The 23,817-nt window shown below is 41.5% G+C and overlaps 2 protein-coding genes across 5 annotated transcripts in view; one reads left to right on the top strand and one right to left on the bottom strand.

The window, feature by feature from the left end:
- The window catches only part of SLC5A10 (solute carrier family 5 member 10), a 182,577-nt gene that overhangs the window by 91,557 nt on the left and 67,203 nt on the right, over positions 1–23,817 (top strand). The window lies entirely within an intron of this gene.
- FAM83G (family with sequence similarity 83 member G) overlaps positions 1–23,817 on the bottom strand; it is a 58,689-nt gene that overhangs the window by 22,135 nt on the left and 12,737 nt on the right. Inside the window, exon 2 of the mRNA XM_044661232.1 lies at positions 5,821–5,988. Within this exon, the coding sequence (XP_044517167.1) occupies positions 5,821–5,988 (168 nt within the window). The remainder of the gene's footprint in view (positions 1–5,820; positions 5,989–23,817) is intronic.

Genomic DNA, 23,817 nt, shown 5'->3' with positions numbered 1-23,817 from the left:
AAAGAGCATGTATTGGATAAGTACATGGGTAGGCCCCCATGGCAGATAGAGCTGCAGAACTCAACTAGGCAGTACAGAGACGGAGCCCAGGCTGAAGGTTTGGGTATGAGCTAGGGCAGTGAGGGTGAACCTTTTAGAGATTGAGTGCTGTGCCGCTGTGCCCCCCCTAGCCCAGAGACCCACCCTGCTTTACCCTAGACAGGGAAGGGAGGAAGTGCTCCCATTGGGCTGCTGAGCAGAAGGGTGGGTGATATCCTTGGGCAGATGGAGAGGGGAAGGGAGCAACTTGTCCTGAGTCCCTCTGGCTTTCTAATAATGAACTCTGGCAGGCCAGGGTGCACATGCCCACAGAGAGGACTCTGTATGCCCTATTTGGCATGACAAAGATTTGCCACCATGGAGCTAGGGGATTACTTCAGAGTTTCAGAACCTAAATTCTTGGCAACTTGGGGCCTAAATTCTAGACTGGGGGGACCTTGGATAAATCACTTCCACCATTCTGTGTTTCAGTTTCATTATTAGTGAAATGGAGATGATAAGCCTAGCCCAGTCTACCATCTAGGGGATTTTTATTATTAATAATAATAACTCATTTATATAAAGCTGTGAAGTTTACAGAGTACTTTTCTTACAACAGCACTTTAAAGAATACAGTGCATGAATTTTTACACCCATTTCAAAAATGTTGAAACTAAGACTTCAAAAAATGAAATGGTTTTCCTAAGGTCCCACAGCTGAATTCCTGAGGCAAGATTCTAATCAGATCTTTTCACTCTAAGTCTAGCAATCTTTCCACTATGCCTCTAAAGATGTAACAAGGATTTGGGAATTACTAAATTCTCCCAATCCAAACCTCAACAGCCTTTAAGATTTTGATCCAGGAATAATTTTGGCTCAGCTCCAGGCCAGAAATGGAAAAGGTGGGAAATGCCCAGCAGTAGGCCTTTAGCTTTGGCTGGTCTTCTATGGCTTACAAAGGGTTATAGGTTTGCTGGGTGGCTTGACCCTAACAAGGAAGAGTTCAATGCTTCAACGGACTAATACAATTACATGGTCCAGAATGAGCCAATACTGCTACAGTCTGTCAGTAGACATGGCCTTACACATTCCTCCAAGCCAACCTCCCTCCCAACCCCATGCCCCAGAATCAGTCTCCCTTCATTAATAACTCAGCCTGGGACAGAATTCTCATGAAACATTTATCAGAAAGGGACATTATCTAGTTCTCTTGCTGTTTCCCTGGCCAGAGCTGTAATGTGCCTCCCCTGTTTCCCCAAGGCCCACAGGATATAGTCCAAGTTCTTCAGCCTGAATTTTCCTATTGTGAACTCTCTGCTCCCACCCAGGCCAATCCAGCACACATCATGCTCTCCATATGGTTCCTCCTCCCTGGAATGCTCTTGCCACTCATCTAAATGTTACTCAAGTCTCAGTTCAAACTCTTGATATGAAATGATCCTCATTTCTACTCCCCTTTAGTACTTACTGTCTCTGCTACCCTCTTGAGGACTCATTCATCACGGACAGCCTTCTGAATGTCTTTTTTTTTTGTTTTCATAAATATCCCTTCCCTCCCCTTCACCCCCAACTAGAGCAGAATTTCACAGAGTCAGGCCCACCCCAATGCCTGGACCTCCCACCACACCCAGGAGCATGATACAGACTTGTTTAATGAAGGAGAGAAGGGAACAGCCAAAGGATTACCAAGAGAGGAAACTACAAAGAAAAACCTCTTTAGGACAAGCTGCTGCCCATGCCCACCTGGGAGGAAGGGAGGAGCCCAGGGCATTCAGGGCACGGCCTCTGGCAGAGGTGACAGATCACAGGAGCTGGGCCTGTAGAAGCTTGAGAAATAATGGCAAGTTGTTTGGGGCAGGCGATGAGATGTGGGGAGAGATCAACTCTTTTGCAGCAAGAAGGCATTGTGGTGTAGTGGACAGCACACCAGACTGGGAGCTAGATCAGGGTCTGTCACCTCTCAGAGCCTGTACCTTCATGTGTTTAATTACCTGATTTAGAGATGTAAGGGACCTTAGATGTCATCTCTTCCAATCCTCTCATTTAATAGATGATAAAAATGGGGTCCAAGGAATACAAATGACTAGTCCAAAATCACAGTGATAGTAAGCATCAGAAATGGGATTTGAACTCAGATCTAGGGTCCCTTTTGGTTATAAGCATCCCATTCAATCCTCAGGTGACAGAAGCACAAAGGGGTTGATTGAGAAATGTACTAGAAGCAGATTTACACATACTGTCTCCTTTCCTCTCAAGAACTGACAGGGTGTCCACTGGTGATCAGTTTCTAATCGTGTCTCTGCATTTTATACATTAAGTATGTTTCTCTACTAGACATGGATGTTTATGGGTGAATAAACAGCAAAACCCCAAACTTTTCCATTCTAGAACTCTTCTGGCACCTTTACAAAGAAAATAAGGTCACAGAGGTGTTTGACTATCACTAAGTTTGGGTGACCTCCTTGTTAAATAGGAAGATGGGAGCCAGATAAATTAGAAAGCCAAGAATGTGTAAATTCTCACTATTGCTTATAGGAGAAAATAGTAAAATCATAAAATGTTAAGGCTAGGAAGGACCTTAAAGGTATCTAGTCCAATCTCCATTTTTATAGAGGAAGAAATTAAACCACAGAGAATGAAAGTAATCTCTGAATATATGCAATTTAGGCACAAAATCCAGACTAGAACCCTAGAATTTTAAAAACTATACTCCTCTGGTGTGGTATGCTTATATTCTGCTGAATATAGTTCCCCTGTACCTTAGTCCTGTCTCCTCCAATCTCCCTGACTCTCCTTTGTGATATCCTTTTTTTTTTTAAGCCCTTGCCTGCTGTCTTAGAATTGATATAAGTATCAGTTGCAAGGCATAAGAGTTGTAAGAGGTAGGTGACTGAGGTTAAGTGACTTGCCCAGAGTCACACTGGTAGGAAGTGTCTGAGGTCAGACTTGAACCCAAGACCTTCTGTCACCAGACCTGGCTCTCTATCTAATGAACCAACTAGCTGCCCCTTGTAAGTGATATTCTTTAAGCAGTTATCATTACTCCAAAAGAAGATAGGAAAAAAAATCAGGTTAGATCTGAGTAGGATAAAGATACTTGAACAGGGGTGGCATGCCAAGTTTACTAAATCAGGGCTTAGAACATCCTGTCTGTCTGACAGGTGAGTTACACTTTAAATCTGGCTCCTCTGGGTTTAGCAGGGGCTCACAGGTGTTTTGTAATGTAATAAAGTTCTCCTTATTACAGAACCCTCCCTTACTTGCACTGATTACAAGGTAAGGCTAATTATTATAATAGCTAGTATTTATATAGTGCTTTAAGGTTTGCAAAGCATTTCACAAATATCATCTCATTTTATCCTCACAATAACTCTGGGAAATAAGTGCTAACATCCCCATTTTATAGTTTAGGAAACTGAGGCAAACAGAGGTTAAGTCCTAGAGTCACATAGCTAATAAATGTCTTAGGTCAAATTTGAACTCAGGTCTTTCTGATTCCAGGTCCAATGCTCTATTCAGTGTGCCACCTGGCTTGCCCAGACCTCTAAAGTCACAGGTTTAAGAAATTTTACAAGCTACTGCAGGGTATTATGATGGATCTAGCCAGCTCATAGAGGATAGAGTGGTGAGTGATGGATAGAGTTATACATTTGAGCAAAGTTTAAAAAATAAAAAAGTTATTACAAAAGTCCTTTAGGAAGTGCTGTACCCAAACCTTTACCACCACCAATCCTGCAAGTATCTTTGGAAAGCCCTGAGGATGTTCTTGAAAAGTGGATTCCTATTAGAATAGGAATTCGCCTTGAAGGCGAAGCCATTTTCTCTTTGCACCTCTAGTCCCTAGCATTTTGATATATCCTAAGTACTTGTTGAATTGAACCAATTCAGAAGTAGAGTTCTAATACTTTCCAGCCTGCCCTCATAAATAGTACTGAGATGCTGACTCTCTCACTTGTCAGAAGCCTTCTTTACTCATGGCTAAAGGTCTTTCTTACTGTCCTCAAGAAATTTTTGCTTTCTTCATCTCCCATCCTGTCTAACTTGCCCTCTCCAATTCATATGCTTTTTTTCTGGCTTTTGTAAAATGGAGACAATAATACTTGTTTTATTTAGTTTTCAAAATTGTTGTGAGGCTCAAATGAGATAGCAAGTGGAAATGGCTTTGTAAACTTTAAAGTATTGTACAGATGATAGCTATTGGTAACAACATAATTGATGATAAATTATTGTTAAAATAATATAATTAATAGCAATCTCTAGTTACATGGCCTTGGGTTAATGACATAGAATAGAATCATAGAATTTTAGGGACTTTAGTGCTAATTTGGTTAAGCCCCTTGATTTTTCTGAGATGGAGAAACTTGTGGCCTAGAAAGATGAAGTGAGGTCACTTATTGAGTTAATGACACAGCCAGGACCAGATGCCAGGCTTGCTAATGCCCAGGCCACGTTTTCATTCCACCATGATGATTCTTCTGCAGTTCAGTTTCCTCATCTATACAATGGCGGTCTCTAAATGATGTTCTTCCAGCTTTGGTATTGTATTCATTTTTATAATTATATGGAGGGCAGGCATGGGGGTCAGAAGGAACAAGGCTAGGGAACCACAAGAAGCCAGCCTACCAGTTGGTCAGATCCAAGCCCAATGGAATCTGCAAACTCAGAAGAAACATCCATCCCTGCTTCACTTAAGCCACTTGAAAGGGCTCAGGCTTGGGAGTCGGAAGAAAAAAATCACATTTGGAAAAATGCACTTAAATTACAGGCGTTGGAGCTTGGAAGCTTGTTAACCAGGCATGTCTGGAGTCTCTCTTATTTCTGAATCTTTGTTCATACTATTGAAGCTATGCAAGTTAATTAATTCAAAGTTCTGGCATTTTGTTTAGGGTCTAGGCCTTTCTCTGAGGCCTTCCTGGAAAGAATTTCTCTTTTCCTTTCCACTCCCCAGGGCCTTTCCTCCTTCTGTCAGACCCTTCAGGACAGTGTCTGGCACATACCAGGGACTTAATAAAAATCTGACTGATTGATTTTTCACCATTGCTTATATGAGGAAATAACAAAATCATTAAATGTTATGGCTAGGAAGGGCCTTAAAGATAATCTAGTTCAACCTTCATTTTTATAAAGGAAGAAACTGAACCATAGAGAATGGAAGTTCAAGGTCATATATGCAATTTAGTAACAAAATCCAGACTAGAACCTTAATTATCAGATCACTAGTCCAATGCTTGATCCACACATAACATTACCTCTTTCAAAGGTCCTTAGCCTGGCCTTTCACATCTGGTTCCAAATCCTCCACTCCAATAAGCTAGTTGCCTCAATTCCCCTGAAATTTCTAGCCTACAATAGTTTTCAAGCTGCTCCCTAATTTTGTAATGTAATCCTTTTTCTTCCATACTTTTCTAAACCTTGTGCATACTTCTGGACTCAGTTCAAATCCGACCTTCTCCAGGTAGCCTTGCTTGGCCACACAGTGCTATCCCCTTCCACTGAGCTCCTCTAGCATTCCCTCTGTACCACTCCCTTGGCATCTCTCATTCTGCCTGTATATTGGTTATCTTCTCCACATATACAAATCTCATGTTCACAACTCTCCTGGAAGTCCTTTGAGGTTAGGATAGATTTGAACTCGGGTCCTTCTGATTCCAGGCCTGGTACTCTACCTATTGTGCCACCTAGCTGCCCCCATGACCTCTTTCTAGCCAGGCACAGGGAGTTGGGTGCATATTCTTTGACTGTCACTTACAAGGTGAGACTCTTCAGCCTCTGGCCAAGAAGTCACATTTCAGTCAGCCTTACCTTCATGTGTCCTGTGTGCATCTGGGCCCGCTCACACATGTGCAAGAAGTACTTCACATTGGCCTCGTCCACAATGATATACACAGCCACCTTCCTCTTAAAGCCAGCATCTAGAAGGTCCTTAAAGATGTCGACATCTGTGAACATGTCCATGACCACAGCAATCACCTGTTGGAGAAAGGTCAGAAGAATGAGTCTCGAAGTACATGTGAATCCCAGTCTGCCTGAACCTTTTGGAGCTGGTGAAACTTCTCCCCCAGCTGGCTACCTCAATTCTATCTAGTTTACCCAGAAGTCTCTAGCTGTAGGTACCATGATCAGAAAATGTGAGAGCTGAGAAGACCTCAGAGATGATCTAACATCTATTCAAAGCCCTAATGAAGCTTAGAACCTCTAGAACTATCTTCTTCAACCTCAAGTGGGAATTATAAATAGACTCCACCACACTTAGTTATCTTCATTTTTTAATGTTTTATTGATGCATTTTATTATATCATTGTAATGTTTCTGGAAACATCCTTTTTTATATAACAAAGAAAAACAAGCAAAAAACAGCTGCCACATAGTGAACACATCTGACAGTGTTTACATTCCACCATGGTAGCTCCCTCCTGCTAGCCACAAAGAGAGGTATGCTTCACCATCTATTCTCCATAAGACCTTCATTTTAAAAAGAAAAAAGATGAATACTTTTAGAAAGGGGGAATTCACTTGCCCGAGGTCACAGAGCAAGTAATAGAACTCAACCAAAGACTGATTCTGATGAGCCCAAGTAGTGCTCCCCTTAGGATCCTGGGAGAAGGAGGGCCTTTTTCTGCATCTAGAGGTGAGGATATTTCAACAAATGGTCTGATAAGTAGGGACAAGGTAGATGGTTGATCCAGGACAGGCCATTTTCACATTTGTGTTTTGAAAATTGCGGACTCCCTGTTTTTGGTAACCACTGTAGGTTTTGAGCCTTCACTGTCAGATGCATCTTATCTCACCAAAAATCATCTTGATGCCATGGAGAGCAGAATTTCTTGACATTAAAAATATGTACACTTATAAGAAGAAATATTTAAAAGAACTTCCCTGGCCAGGTAACCTGCCTAACTTGACTATCTTGACACCTAGCCCATAGGTTCTTGCTTGGGCTGATCTGACCAAAGCCCAGGCAGGTCTGGGCTGCTGGTTTTCCCATTCAGGTCATTTCAGATTCTCATTTTTAAGTTTAAAAACTTTCTTGAAGACAAACATAGTTATACAAATTTGTCTTCCATCATGCCATCCCAGACCCTGGGAGCTTTAAGTCAGTTCAATTCAGCATTATTTTTGGTAAAGATATTTTATTTTTTATTATATGTAATAACAAATTTCTACATAAGTCTTCTGAAGTTATATGATCCAAATTGTCTCCTTCCTCCTTCCCAGAGCTGGCAATCAATTCAATTTGGGTTATACATGCATTATCATGCAAAACATATTTCCATATTGTTCAACTCAGCATTATTAAGTGCCTACTGTGTTTAGGCACTGTGGTAGGTCCTGGGAATACACAGACAGAAACAAAATAGATCCTGCTCTCGAGAAATTTACATTCTATATTATCACACGTACACAGATTAATAAATATACAGCATATACAAAGTTATGCAAAGTAATTTCACAGGATAGAGAACAATAATAACAGCAAATCAAGAAAGAGAAAGGCTTCACAGAGGAGGCAACATCTGGACTGTTCTCTGAAGGAAGCTAGGGAGTGTAAGAGATGGAGAGAAAGAAGGAAACTGTCCTAAACATGGGAGAGACCATTTGTGCTGAGAAAGAGGCTGGTTTGAATGGAATAGAGTGGACAAAGTTGCAAAACTGGGAGTTAATGTGGTAGGTCTTCCCCTGCCTACCTTCTGAGCTCTCCTGCTATCTCAGCAAGGGCAGAGGCCACAGCCTCTAGACTCGTGGCAGGAAAAAGAAACAATTTGTCACCTATGAGCTCAGGACAGGGCTTGGCTTCCAAACACAAACTCAAAGTCTATTTATTTCCCCACAGCTCCCAGCCTAGTTTCTTCACTATTCTTATGTAAGAATTCCAAACTTGTTGGAGGCTTGAAAATCCATTCTTCATCAGAGTGGTAGATCCTCTTGAGCCTCAAACCTGGTAGGGGCAATCAGAGAGAGGCCAATTTCTACATCTTCCCACCCTAAGTTCAGCTAGGGCTAATGGCTTTCCCTAGCGTCTCCCTCAGAGGCTCACTGGCCAATCAGGGGATCATGGATGAAGTATAAAAGGACTCTGCTAGAAGTCAGGAAACTTGAATTTTAGTCCTGGCTCAGTTACTAGCTCACTATGTGAGCTCAGAAAATTCCCTTTTCCTATCTGGGCCTCAATTTCCTATTCTGTAAATTAAGAGGATCTGAGCAGTATGGGATACTTAACCTTTTTGTGTCCTGGAACCCTTTGGCAGGCTAGTAAAGCCTCTGGACCCCTTCTCAGAATAATATTATTAAATTCATAAAATAAATATACTTGGTGTTAAAAAAGAAAACAACTCTACTGAAATACAGTTATCAAAATATTAGGAAAAAACAAGCTCATGGACCATAGGTTAAGAACCTCTGCCCCACAATTCTGAAGGACTTATGAGAAAGAACACTATCCACTTCCAGGGTAAGAACAGTTGAACAAAGCATATGATTTTTCATTTTAGTTTATTTGTGTTTCTATTTGGTGGTTTTGGTTTTATAGGAGTATTCTCTTAAAACAGTGAACAATACGGGAATAGATTTTGCATGATAATACATGTATGGCCCAGATCAAATTGCTAACCATCTTCTGAGAAGGGAGGGAGGGAGACAACTTGGATCATCTAACTTCAGAAAACTTATGTGGAAAATTGTAATTACATGTAATTGGTAAAATAAAATACCTTTAAAAAATAATTAATCTCTGGCCCAGAGAAAGTTTTCTACTTTGAGAAGAAGGTATGAAACAGAGCAGCAAGGAGGCTGTATCTCTACTCAGGCTCTGCCATCAAGTATTCCCCCTTTGGCCAGATTACCCAAGACCCATCTGTGACACATACTGGCTGTGAAACCCTGAGAAAGCCCCTTAAACTCACCCAGCTCCAGGCAGCTCTCTAAGTCTATATGTTGCAAAGAAGATGCTGCCCTGCATTGTGGATGGGAATGCCCTTATCCAGGAGTTCCCTAAACCAATGAAATCACAAGTTTAGGCCCGAGGCCTGAGTTTCAAGTTTTATCCAGATGGTGCTATATAGCAGGCATTGAGAGATTCAGAACTGCAGCTTTGGAGACAAATTAAGGGTGGAGATAAACATCTGGGAGTCCAGTGCTAAACAGATGACAGCTAAAACCAGGGGAGCAGATGAGAACACCAAGGGAGAGAAGGTAGAAAATGTGAGGAAACAATGGCTTGGATATTCTAGATAATCTTTTCTAACGACTCCATAGCCCTAGCCACATAAGAAGCTAAAAGTCATGGCGTCCAAGAGGAAGACTTCTTGGGCTCCACTCAAGTCCCACATCCTCCATATAACCTCTTACTATTCCAGTTCACAGAGATCTCTCCTTTCACTGAATGCTCCTGAACTTAAAGTCAGGACCACAAATTTTAGCACAAGTTGCTTTCTTAATTGATTGGACAGTAGATTGAGAGTTGAAAAGGGATCTCTTAAAGGCTATCTAGTCCAATTCCTTGATTTTACAGAATGAACTGAGACCCACAGAGATTAAGTGACTAGCCTACAGTCTCACAAAAGAATAAGAGTAGTTAGAATATTGGACTCTCTGATGCCAGATATAGCACTCTTCTCACCATACCACATTAACCTCTTGGTTCTATATCCTTGGCTAGATTAAAATTTTCTTGAAAATGGGGCAACTCTGTGGCACAGTAGATAGAGTGCCAAGCCTGCAGATGGGAGGACTTGGTTCAAATCTGGCCTGAGACCCTTCCTAGCTGTGTGACCTCAGGCAAATCACTCAATCTTGTTTGCCTGGCCCTTGCTCTTCTGTCTTAAAGTAAGAATTAAAAAAAATTGAAATTTGTCCTTGAAAATAAGGACTATTTTCTTTAGGAGTGTAAAGCATTAATGTAGAGCTAAAAGGAAACTTGAAGATCATCTAGCTCAAGTTCTCATTTCATAAATGGGGAAACTGAGGCTCAGAAAGAGGAAATGCCTTGGTTTCCCCTTCCATTGCATTTATCACTAAATCTGGCTCACAGTAAACTGCATTGACAGACATAGCCCCTCATTCAGGATTGTCAAAGGATGACTAATACTTGGACAAGAATGCTGGACCTGGTACCAGGAAGTCTGGGGTACAAATCTAGTCTCGGACACATATTACCTGTGTGACTCTGAGCAAGTCACTTAAGTTCTTTCTCAGTTTTCTCATCTATAAATTGGGGGTAATAATAGCAACCTTACCTTCCTAGGGGCTGTTTGTAGATAAAATTATGATATTTGTAAAGGGCATAACAAAACTTAAAGATCTATATAAATGCTAGCTATTATTATTTTTTTAATTTGTATTATATTCCCAGAGCACAGAAGGTACTTTTCTTCAGTTTTCTTACTGATAAGGAGAAAGAGCTAGTCTTATGAAGGAAAGGGACATGTAGATGGTACAGTGAATAGAGTGCCTGGCCTGTTTAAGTCTGACCCCAGGCATTTACTAGCTATGTGACCCTGAACAAGTCATTTTGCCTCAGTTTCTTCATCTATCAAATGATCTAGAGAAGAAAATGGCAAACCAGCCCAACATCTTTTGAAAACCACAGATGAGGTCCCAAAGAATCAGTCATGACTGAAAGTACCAAACAAAAACATGCATGGAAAAGACAAGTGGCTGCTTATGTGAGATGATTAGAAAAATACAAGGAAGGCTCTCTTCCCATAATATCACTCTCACCACAGTTCCTAAATTTTTACCATTAGAGATAAATTTCTTTGTATTGCAAGGCTTTTGGTCAAGGGCAGGCAAAAGCTCTAGGAGAAGCAAAAGAAGAAGCCTTTTCTACTCAAAGGTACAGGTTCCCAACATATCAGCATGGCTACAGAATGGCAGTTAAGTCAACAAGCATTTTTTAAGTGCTTAACTAGACACTGTGCTTTGGGTTAGAAGATGAGAGTTCTAGAACTGGTTCTGCTACATTGTTGGGGGTGGGGAAAGGTAAAGCACTGGGATTTAGAGTCAAAAGGACCTGGGTTCAAGTTCTTATAAAATGAACAAGATGCCCCTTTCAGCTCTAAATCTATTAAACTTTAAAAGTTATCATCTCTGTGACCTTGATGTGGCTGGGTCTCTGTGAGCCCTAATTTACTTATATGTCAAATGAGAGGTTCAGATGATCTCTAAGTCTCTGAGCTTGACAGGGTCTTTGTATTGCTTCTTCTAACCTCTGTGTGAGTGCTTGCCTTGTGTGAGTTCATTCGAGCTATTTGTGCCCACCCTGTAGCAGCATTCTCTGAGCTCAGTGTTGGTCTGATTTGCCACAGCTGGACACTCTGTGCCCTGACTCTGACAAAGAGATGTCATTTTGGTCCTCTTTGAGTGTAAAGGACAACAACCAAGGCTGAGCAGGGGACTGCTTGGATTCTGAGGAAAACATAGGAAGGGATAGGCTGCAAAGGGCAGGGAAGAGGGCATGAGTGCCAAATCTCAGTCACAAATGTCAGGCATTCTTGGGGATGATGGGCATTATCTCTGTCATTCCACGGGTCAGTATCTTCTTGTTAGAACTGATTCCGTTTCAGGGTTACAAAACCCCAGAGAACCAGCTAGGGTTTACTTAACTGAAATCAGCAGTGAGCAAGGTGAGGCTCACAGGCATTATTTTTACCCTGTGCCAGGTAAATGGATAATACAAAGCTAATCGTTGAACAGTTCAGTGACTTTGTGTGATATCAACTCCTCCAACAGGCTTAAGTTTTTACCTGAAGCTTGGTAATAGTTAGGGAACACACCTGCTTCCTCTCCCTCCCCTCCAACAAACCACACAGCATGTCTGTAAATTATTTTTCTAGCCAGAGGTGCATGAGGCAGACCCATAACTGTGGGTCACCACATGATTGTTCCACTCAAGGCCCACAATCTTCCCTCTTGCTTCTTTCCCTTCTCCCCACACCCCCTTCCTCAAATCCAGCCCAGCAGGGCTTCTGCCCAAGCCTCCATCGCTCAGGGCCACAAAGACTGCAGCCTGCTCTTGGGTGTGTTTATATGCTCTCTGCAATGAGCTCACCTGGGCCTCAGTACAGGGGTACATTGTCCCAGGGAGCAGGCCCTTACAGGTTGGTCCTCACCCCGGCTTTAGTCGAGTATAGCTGCCAAGGCATGTTGATCCTTTGCCACCAAACTCAGCCTCCCCAAAGTGGGACTAAAATGAACCTGAGGAGACACCCACTCATTCTTTGAGGATGACTTCGGGAGTAGGAATCAGCAAGACTTCCTTTTGGATAGGAAGTTCCCAGAGGGTGGGTGCCGAGTCTATCCAAACCTTTGGGAAAGTAATGACTCTCAACCCAGAACTCTGTGGAAAGAGGCCATGACAGTGATTTCCTGAGACTGACCTTTTAATATTTCAACACTTCAATAGTTTTTAGTACTGGAACCAACACACATTACAGACCCCTTTAGCCTAGTAGGTGCTCTTCAAGCATAGCTGTTGGCTGAAAAATTCCTTACCCTACAGCCCATCTGGTGATAAGCCTCTCTGAACTTAGCTAGGCTGGGCTTCAAACAATACACGTCCTTGTTCATCCTAATTTGTTGTTGGGATTATTCCTGTAGCCTTTCCAGCTTGGTAGGACCTGCCAGAGCTTGCACTTTACTGGCACAATCTTTGAGAAGTCAAGTCACCTCCATGTCTCGATGAGATATCAGAGGAAGCCTTTCACAGAAGACCTGTTACTATCAGAACCAATATAGGTATCTTTCACCCAATGGAACAGATGCATTCCAGAACAGCTTTTTCCAAAGTGATTTCCTATTAAACAAATCCTATATTCCCAACTGACTTCCACTATAAATTTAAAGTGTTTTGTAGAAAAATCCTTTGGTGCTTAGATGTAATAAAGCTTTACAAATTATCTCTTTAAAATGTTTTAGAAGAAATTTTGTAAAAAATGCAATTCCTAGTATTCATATTTTTTAAACTGCCTTATGAGTACATGTATAAACCAGACCAAATTGCTTACCATCTCCAAGAAAGGGGAGGAAAGGGAAGGAAAGGTAACAATTTGGACCTTATATTTTCATAAAATTTATGATGAAAATTGTCTTTATTGCATGTAATTGGGAAAATAAAATATTGAATATTTAAAAAAGAGGAAAAAACTGTCTTCTGAGAGTCAGCTGAAGAAAATAGATACTTAATCTGCAGAGAAGATGACTTGAAATGGAGACAAAGTCTCTTTGAGTTTGAGTTCAAAGAACTCTACAAGGTTAGCTAGTACCACCCTCATTCATCTGAAGAAACTGAAGCTCAGAGGCTAGGTTTAAGTGACTTGTTCAAATGCACACCAAAGTAACCAAGCAAAACCAGGATTTGAACCCAAGTTCTGTGAAGTCCCATTCAGCACTCTTTCCTTCACATCACAAGACAGCTTTATTCAAATAAGTGGCTTTCATTTAAATGAAGGATTACATATGTTTGGTCCCAAAGAACAGAACTGATAGTGGCAGAATGCCTAAATTCTATAAGTTGCAGGTGGGCAAGGAGACTGCCCCCAGAGGGAGCCTATAGTTTTTCTAGATTGTTAGATTTAGAATTCCTGTGACTATAGAAAAAGAGCATGAACAAAGAACTGGGAGCCCTGTGTGGTCTTTTTCCTAATTCTGATGTTATGTGGTTCTAAAATTCTATAGTTCAAACTCTCTTTTTCTCTTCCTGCTCCCTAACACCAACAGGCTAAAACCAAAGGAAATATAGCCAGCATTAAGTAGACATAGCAACATGTTCCCCTAATCCTTCACAGAGAGGCAGTTCTAGTGTAGTAGCAAAAGGAAAAATGAACTTGGAATCAGAGACCTGGCTTTGAATCCTGGCTGTGTAACCCTGGTCAGTCTAGTCATGTAATCTAAATCTATTTCCTCATCGGTAAAATAGGATTCTAATACTTGCACTTCCCTACCCTGACAGGGTTGTTGTGAGGAAAAGCACTGTGTCAATCTAAAAATTCTTTCTATGAATGTGAAATATAATTATAATGAAAAAAAGCCTTCAAAAGGGAACAGAAAAGAGAAGCAGGCTATAGATTAGGTTCTCTTATGGCCCAATGCCTGAATTTCATTTGGCTCAGGCTTATTTTCTTCTCCACTCTGGGTATATAGGCTTGTATTCATGTTCAAGCTGGCTTAATTGATGGGTTTGGCTCTTGACAATGACTCTCCATATGATTAGGAATCTAATGCCCAGAGCAAACTGATCCCTAGCAGATATCATTTTCCCACTGACTTCCAGTATAAAACTGAAGAGGTGTTTGTGGGAAGGCTTTTGTGGCCTGGAGGTAATAAACTCACATTCAATAAAGCTGATCAACTTCTCTGCCTTCTCCAGCCCCCAATCCCACAAATCCCCCCAAACTCTGTGAGTCTCATTCCTCACACCATCCTTAAGCACACTATGTCCTGGGAAAGCTCGCATGTTTCCAAAGCAAACTTCCTTTGGTCTTCAAAGGTGGTTTCTATTTGTAGCCTTCTTTAAGGCCAATTCTATCTTCAAAGCAAAAACCAGTCACCAACTGGTGGCAAGTATACCTTGCCACTTCTTGGCCCTTTCATGGAAAAAGAGGCAGGGCAGTGGTCATCTTGGCTTTTTGTCTCATGAGGTCTTTCCTTGGTCTCATTTTAGGTGATCTACTACCTGTCCAGTTTCCAATCCCAAATAGTAAACAGAAGAGACAAAAACATGCCCTGGAAAGGGAACGGTCGGGTGCTAAATTCATCGAGGGGGGGAAGACCTACTATAAAGTAGGTCAGGGGCTCATTCCATTTCACCTGCCCTACCCAAGACAGATGGGGACTTGTTTCATGGGGATTTGGGGCAGCACCTCACTGGGGCCAGGGCAAGATGTGATCTAACAGGACTCACGTAATCCTCAGGTACACACCCATTGCTGTGTACACGCCACCTTCCTGTACTCCAAGGTGCTTGTAAGCCTATAAATGCAGAGAGTTCATAAAGCAAGGCAGGAGTAAGCTGGGGGCCACCACTCACATCTTCCCCACAAAATGAGGACTGGGTCAGATTTATTCTGGGGAAATTGGCTTCAGGGTATTCTATGCCCTAGGGCATTGCCCTTTTTTGGAGAAGTTCTTAGGGTGTTGGACAAGTATTAGAGATGATATGGAAAGCTCATAAAAGTGGCACAAATACCTAGAGATGGGAGGTCCTAGGTTCAAATCTGGCCTCAGACACTTCCCAGCCGTGTGACCCTGGGCAAGTCACTTGACCCCCATTGCCTACCCTTACCACTCTTCTGCCTTGGAGTCAATACACAGTATTGACTCCAAGATGGAAGGTAAGGATTTAAAAAAAAAAAAGTGGCACAAACAACTGAGTAGTGGACTTTGAGTCAGGAAAACTGGAGTTTAAATCTGGTCTCATCCCATCACATGTATGACCCTGGGAAAGTCACTTAAATGATGCCTGCCCTATTTTCAAATCTAAATGGGAATAATAATTGCACCTGCCTCCCAGGGTTGTTGTAAAGACTAAATGAGATAATATTTGCAACTTATCTGCAGATCTTAAAGCACTCCAAATAAGCATTAGCTATTTTGCTATTATTATAATTAGTATTGTGTTCTGTAGGATCCATATCCCAATTTGGGTAGACATGCTCTTTTCTGAGAGCATGTTTAGCTCTGGAATTCATTTTCAAATCTGCCTTATCCCGTTCACCCTATACCCTTCCAGAAACATACATTAGAGTCTTGGAGGAGATACTTTCCATAGATGGAGAAATCTCAGATCAGTCTGGGGGTTGTTGGATCCAACACAGCAGAAATGTCCAGAGTCAACTACGAATGATTTATAGCAGTAGCTGTTGTACAACCATTGACAGTTAGAGTGTCCTCTAAATGAAAGGAGTAGGGGACAGGAGAGTCAGAAAGTGAGATAGCAGATGTTTTTGAGATTGCTTCAGATGAAGAAAGGGAAGAAACACCTACTTACTGTGTGTCAGGCACTGTGCTAAGTGCTTTACAAATATTTTGTTTGATTCTACCACAATCCTGAGAGGTAGATGTTGTATTTTAATTTTACCACTGAGGACACTGAGGCAGACAAAGGTGAAGTGATTTGCCCCAGGATCACATAGCTCACTAGCTTGATTCGAATTCGGTCCTGATTCAAATCCTATTGCTCTATATCTACTAAGATATCTAGCTGCCCTTCAACTAAGTGTTCAAAACCTTTTTGGGTTTCATGACTCCTCTGGCAATCTGATGAAGCCTGTGGAGCCTTCCTAAGAATAATGTTTTTAAATGCATATTTTTTTAACCTGAAGATTAGAAAGAAGACCAATTAAATCGATTCTGTAACCAGTCATTTTGAGGGCTATTTTAAGGTTGGTTTGGAAGGATTCTCTGAGCAGTTCCAGTTTTTGCTGTTAACTAAGCCGCCATCTTGGCCAAAACCAATTAAATTGAAACTATTATCAAAATATATTTAAACAAAAAAATTCACAGACCCTAGATCATCAGGGGTGAAGTATTGGCATGCATGCTGACCCCACACAGGGGAGCTGCTCCATTCCCCCTCTTCCCAGCACCTGAGGATATTTTTTGCATGCCCCACCCCTCTGTCCAGCTGCCCAGAGCAAGCACTTCCTCCCTCTACTTTCTCAGGTAATGCTGGGGGTTCACAGACAGCTTGAATTTGCCCCCTGGGGATTCAAACTCAAAAACCTTCACCAGCACTGCCCTAGATTAAGAACCTCTGCTTTACACAAAGTTCATCAAGACACCATTCTCCCCCTGCCATTATCAACAAGGTGAATTTCCCCATTTTGGTTAGCCATGGCAGTGTTGAATTCAAATAGAAACAGAGGCCAATAGGAACCACACATAAGAATTTCTGTAGGTTACATGTTCGCTTAGAAAACCACATATTAACATTATTTATGTCTTATTGTATCTTCATTTTGCCAAATATTTGCCAGTTACATTTTATTGATTGGCACTCTGGAGTGGTTGCAGGTTGCCCACATGATTGAGCCCTCTGACCTAGATGAATGGTACATTGCTCTCTCTGGGACCTGCCACAGCTTCCTTATGCCCTTTCTATGCAGAACCTCTGCTCTAATACACCAGGACTGCCTGATGTTCCTCAAACACACTCTGTCTCCCATCTCTGTACTTCTGCTGGTATTGTTTCCTTGGCCTGGAATGTCTTGCTACTTACCCATACCTACTGAAATAAATATTATCCTATTCTTCAAAGCCTAACTCAAAGGCCGCCTCTTCCATGAAATCTTTTTTGACGCTCTCTCTCTCTCTCTCTCTCTCCCTCCTCTGAATTCCTCTAGGTCTGTTCCACACATATAGCACTTAGAGAAGAATCACAGAATTACAAGGGACCCCTAAGGTCTTTCCATCCAACTTTTCGCTAAATCAAGAACTCCCTCCATTACACTCCCAACCATTTCTCACTCCCCCAAAAGCAGCAGCCCATTCTGATTTTGGATAGCTCTTCTGGTGAACAAAAGTCTTCATTTCTTCACCTTTTTCATGCCTCATTTAGAAATGTCTTTTCCCTAATGGACTAAAAGATCTTTGAGGGTAAGGGTTGTGTTTTGTTTGTTTGAATCTTCCTATGACTTTTAGGATAAGATTTTGCAAACAGTATTGCTATTTAGATGTTTCAGTCATGTCCAACTTTTCATGAACCCATTTGGAGTTTTTTTGGCAAAGATAAAAAACTGGAGTGGCTTGCTATTTCCTTCTCTAGCTCATTTTACAGATGAGGAAACTGAGGTAGAGTGAAGTGACTTGCCCAGGGCCATATAGCTAGTAAGAGTCTGAGGCTAGATTTGAATTTAGAAAGATGAGTCTTCCTGACTTCCAGCCCAGCATTCTACCCACTGTGCCCCCCATACAGTTGGAGCTTAATAAAAGTCTGTTCAATGAAAACACTTCTCCCAGTAGGGACACCTTTAGAAGACAGCAGAACATTCCCAAAGGACCCTGGCCTTTTGATCCTGGCCACTTCATCTCACAATCCCAATCAAGACACCTAATTTCTGGAGGAAATGATTTGAACAAACCCGACTACTAATGAATGAAGTAGGGGCCTTAATAAGTGATGGGTTGTAAAAAAAGTTCATTGCAAACATTAAGCATTATATAAATGCAAGGGATTTGTTCTTATTGTCATAATCATCATGCGGGTGAATCCTGCCTCAGTCACTTACTAGCTGTGTGCCACTGGTCAAATCTAACAACCTCTCTTATCCTCAATGCCCTTAGCTGTAAAATGAAGAAAACAGCACTTATCTCCCAATATTAGAAGGATAAAATGAGATTATGGGGAAGGTTCTTTGCAAACCTTAAGGTACAAGATAAATGCCTATATTTATCATTATTATTTAGAGAGATAAAACATTTATTAAATACTACAAGTCCAGCACATAGTTGTTAAGCAGCATACTGATTCAAACAAGCAAGAGAGTACTTGTCCTCAAGCAGCTTACATTCTAACGGGGAAAACAACACATAAGGGGATTTGGGGAGGGGAGCACATAGCTGGAGATGTCCAGGAAGCACATAGAGGTCTCGAATGAAGCAAAACAAGGCCAAAGTTATTCTATGGAAGCCCAGGGTAGTTCCAAAGGCAAATGATATTGTTACCATTATTCATCTTTACCCCTTAGAGAAAGCAGGTCTGGGAAACCAGCAGGTAGTGCTGCTTTTTTGTTGCTATTTGGGATGGGTAACTAAAGACCTGATTGATCTGAGTCAAGGAGTCAGAATATTGAGGATAACTCTCTGAACTCAGCAAAGTAGGAGGGATTACCAGTGCACACCCAAGGGTGTTAGCCCATAATTGGTCTCTAATGACCTAGTGAGCATCCCTGGCACCTGTCCATCTCAAAAGCCCAGTCCATAGTGTACACTTGCATGTACCTCGATCTTTAGGAATTAAATAATGGAGGAACATCCCCATTTTACAAGTGAGAAAAAGTGAGCTAAAATGCTAAATGCAGCACAGGCTCCAGCAAGCAGTAGGTCCTCAATAAAGGTTGGTTAGCTAATGAATTAATAAGACCGTCTACAAGGATGAAGAAAGCAGTGTCCTCCCAAAGGTGAGCTGCCCCTATGCCAAAAAACGAACATGAGCAAGGCAGTCCATTGCCAGGGAGGAAGGTGAGGAGCTCCAAGCCTAATTTCTTGACAATTTGCCTGACTTCTCTCCCCATCATATGGGCTGGGTTTCATAACCCTGTAATAATGGCCTAGTTTCCTAGTTGAAGGCCTGTCAGGTCAAAGCCCTTTGAAAATCCCCAAATGCTCAGCTCCATCCTGCGGGCTGGTTGCCATCTGAAGGTGAAGGCATGCCAGGGTTTTATTTAATGACAGGCCAGAGAAGAATCCCCAGGGCAGCTTGTTGCACCTCAAATCCAGCTTAGCCCTTCCAAACTCCATCTCAGCTCATGGAAGGACCAAAAGGTCTGTCACAGAGTGAAAAGCTTCAATCCGATTCAACAAACATTCTAAAAGTGCTTACACTGAGCAAGGATATAAGATCTCTATGATTATAAGCTACATTATGAGGAGTTACCTCATTCAAAATTCTTTATACCAATGAAATCACTGGTTATTATCAATGAAATCACTCCAACAAAAAAGGTATGACATTGGGCTAAGAGACGATTAGGTGGCTCTGAGGACAGAGTACTTGGCCTGAAGACAAGAGGTTCTGGGTTTAAATCTGACCTCAGACACATCCTAGCTATGTGACCCTAGGCAAATCACTGAGCCTCTTTCTCCCCTCAGTTTTCTGAACTGTAAAATGGGAAATAATAATAGCACCTATCTTATAGAGTTGTTGTGAGGATGAAATGAGATAGTGGTGTTAAAGATCTTAGTATAGTGCTTGGCACCTAGTGAGTGCTTAATTAATGCTTATTTACTTTCTTGTTTCTTCCCTTTCTGTATTGTGCCTCAGTTTCCTCATTTAGAAAAAAGGTTATAATATTTTCACTAGCTACCTCATAGGGTTACCTTAAAATACTATAGAAAATGAATCCATTATGATGATTAAAGGGACCTGTAGTCCAAACTACTAATTTGTTAAGTAAGTTGTCATTCAGTCATTTAGCTGATCCTGACTCTGTGATCCTGAAGCCTATACCATCCTTGGAATTTCCTTGACATTTCCTTTTCTACTGGATTAAGGCAAATAGAAATTAAGTGACTTGCCTAGGGTCACACAACTAGTAAACGTCTGAAGCTGCATCTGAACTCAGATCTTCTTGACTCCAAGCCTAGCACTCTATCCACTGAGCCATCGAGCTGCCTGTAGTACCATTAGCGATTAAGCTCCTTTTGAACTTAATTCTGTTCTCTATTAAAATATGATGATTGGACTAGGTGATCTCTTTGTCTCCTCCTACAATAATTCTAACTTTATTGTTCTAACTTCCTGCTATGATTCTAACTTCCTCCTCGTTTCTATTCCTTAGCTCCATTTGGAATGCATTGAATCCTTTCTCTGCTAACAATGGATCTCAAGGTCTGGGGCTGGTAGGGACCTTAGAAAGCCTTCTAGTTTGACTCTCATTTTACAGATTAGCAAACAGAGGCCCAGAGAAATAAAGGGTGTTTCTGGAGGACCCTCAGGTAGTAAGTGTCAGAACTGGCCTTTTAACTTGGGTTCTAAGACTGCAAGTTCGGTGCTCTATATTACCTCCCACTAGCCTCTAACACCTGTCCTCTAAGCCCATTGCATTTGGGTCAGATCACTGCTTGGAGAGTCCATCCAGGCAGACTCAACTCTGCTGATGTTTGACAAGGGTTATGGCTGTCTCCCAAAGTCTGTTCAGTCCTGGGCCCAGGTCCAGGTAGTTCTTCCTGGAATTTGCCCAGCAGAGCATCAGATATATTTAAATAGATAATATATGTAAAATTCTATGTAAACAAAAGTCATAATTAATGATAAATGCTTTATGGTGAGTCTGTCCCTCCACAGCTATTTACTGAGCACTACTTTTGCACTAGATGCTTAGGACAAAGAATCACAGAATTTCAGACAACAGTAAGAGGCAGTCTCTGACCTCAGTGACGGCGACGCTTACAGTCTAGTACAGAATCTAGGTCTCAGACACAAGAAACAACTGTTAATAATATACTGAGCCATAAGGGAAACATAGCAGCGGTAGACTGTTACAGTCATTCAAAGAAGGAAGAAAGAAATCACTATGTCCTAGAGAGCTCAGAGAAGACTTGAGCTGGGCCTTGAAAGATGGGCAGAATTTCAAAAGGGAAAGGTATATAGTGGGTGAAACAATGCTATCACACCCTGGAAGGAAAAATATAATTTGATTGACCTGTTAGCTCATTGATATTGCCATTCCTTAATCTGTCCTTGCTGTTCCTCACACAGAATATTCCATCTTCCATCTCTCCACCTTTGTCCCTGATGCCCCTCACACTTAGAATGCACTCTCTCCTCAGCTTTGTTTTTTGGAAATCTGTTGTTGTTGAGTCATTTTCAGTCATGCCTGACTCTTCACGATCTCATGTGGGGTTTTCTCGGTAAAGAAATGAGTATATTGCCATTTTCTTCTACAGATCATTTTACAGATAGAGAATATGAGGCAAACAGAAGTTAAGTGATTTTTCCCAGAGTCTAACAGCTGGCTAAGTATATGAGGCCAGATTTGAGCCCAGGACTTCTTGACTCTAGGCCTGCCACTCTATCCACTGTGCCACTAGCTGCCTTAGTAGAAATAAGAATTTCCTGCAAAACTGCCTGAGCACCACCTTCTATCTAAAGCTGTTCCTGCTCATCCCCCAGATGCCCTCCCCTCATAAAATTTACTTTTATTTTAATTTTGTTGCACTTATTTTGTACATGTTCCCCATTAGAAGTTCCCTTAGGGCAGGGTCCATTTTTGTATATCTCCATTCCCTAGCACAGTATTTCCCAGTAAATAGGCATTTAATAAGGCTTGACTGATTAAATGAATGGTGGTTCTAATAGATTCTAATTCTAATCTAAAAGATTCTAACAGAAAAGAATGATAGACCAAATCTAAAATAAAAAAGATGATCCTTAGTGGGAACAAATATAAAATCCTATTCTTTGATTCAAATAAAATCAACATATAAGTAAAGACAGGGAACAGGAAGTTAAAGAATATTTCATATGGAAAAAGACCTTTGGCCTCAATATGTGGTATGTTAACCCCCCTTTCTCCCACCCCCAAAAGAGTTTATGTCTTAGGTTGCATTAATAGGAGCATAATATAAAAAATAAGAAAAGGCCTCTACCTTGGTCATTCCACTTCTATGTTCCATTCTGGGTGCCATATTTGAGGTAGGAAATTTCCATGCTAAGGCATGTCTAACGGAAGGTGACCAGACTAGAAATCATGACATATGAGGACCGGGTTAAAGAAATGGGGGTGTTTAACTTGAGAAAAGAGTAGAGAGTATCCAATGGCTGTCCTCAAGCATCTGAAGGGCTATCAAGTAAAAGTCTGGGCAGGATCATGGTTTTAGAATGGAAATTGGGCCTGACTAATTTTCAATTTAATTGATGAGTAAACAGAACCTGAAAGGCAAAGTGACCCCTAGGAAGTAAAGAGCAAAGCCAGGATTCAAATGTAGGTCTTCTGAATCCATATTCAGTACTCTTTCCATTACACCCCAGTGGATTTTATATGTTTTGTTTAGATCCAGAGGTTAGAATTGTCTAAGATCCTTCTAGCTTGAGGCTAGAGCATCAGGCCTGGAGTTGAAAGGACCTGGGTTCAAATTGGCCTCAGACCCTTCCTATCTGTGGGATCCTGGGCAAGTGACTTAAGCTCAGTTTCCTAGACTTTACTGCTCTTCTGCATTAGAGAACAGATCTAAGATAGAAGGTAAGAGTTTAAAAAAAAAGACTTCTTCCACCTCTAAATCCTAGGAACAATGGGAAGGAGTTACATAGAGACAGCTTTTGGCTTAGAGTAAGGAAAAACTTCTTAGGAACTTGAGCACTCCAAAAGTGGAAGGAACTTTTTCAGGTGGTAGTGAGTTCCCTATCACTGGAAATGTTCTAACAGGAGCTGGATGATTTGCCAGCGCTTGCTGCAAAGACAGAGTTTGGGCTAGCTAAATTCTGGGGTCCCTGCTAGAACCAAGATTTCAGGAGAATATAGCTGTTCCTTATATCTCTACTCTCTTCATGAATGCAGATCCCTCTTCTCTTGTTAGACACACATGCTCTCCTCCTTATTCCATCAATGCAAAGAGCTTGAAATTCATTTTACTATGGATGCAAAGATTCTCTTCTCCCTCTCCCCCCTTTATCCACACTCATAAAACACAAAGGAGACTGAGCCTAAGCTAGTGGTGAGTAAAATAAGAAGCTGTGGAGCAGAGTGGACCTAGTTCTGGACTTGGAGCCAGGAATATCTGGGTTTCAATCCCATCTTTATATTTACTAGATATATGACTATGGGCAACTCACTTTAACATAAGCCTGTTTCCTCATCAGTAGTACAGAGATAAGAATCCCTGCTAGCTAGTTTTATTACTAAATAAACAAATTCTGGGTTCTTTTCCTGTTGCTATTCTCTTCTCTCTTCTTTCCTCCTCCCTCCCCCAACCCCTCATGCTTTGAATCCCTAAGAAAGGATCAGATCTTGTAGGACAGTGGGCCAAAGAAGAAATGACCCCAGCCCAGGCCAGTCAGTGGTGGCAACTAGCACTGTTGAATGTATTTCTGAAATCCCTTTATTCCCCCAGAAGAGTTCCCAGTTCTGCCTGAGAAAAGAAGGTAGA

Source organism: Gracilinanus agilis, chromosome 1, assembly GCF_016433145.1.
Source record: "Gracilinanus agilis isolate LMUSP501 chromosome 1, AgileGrace, whole genome shotgun sequence".
NCBI classification, from domain to species: Eukaryota; Metazoa; Chordata; class Mammalia; order Didelphimorphia; family Didelphidae; genus Gracilinanus; species Gracilinanus agilis.
This window is presented reverse-complemented; position numbering and strand designations above follow the sequence as displayed.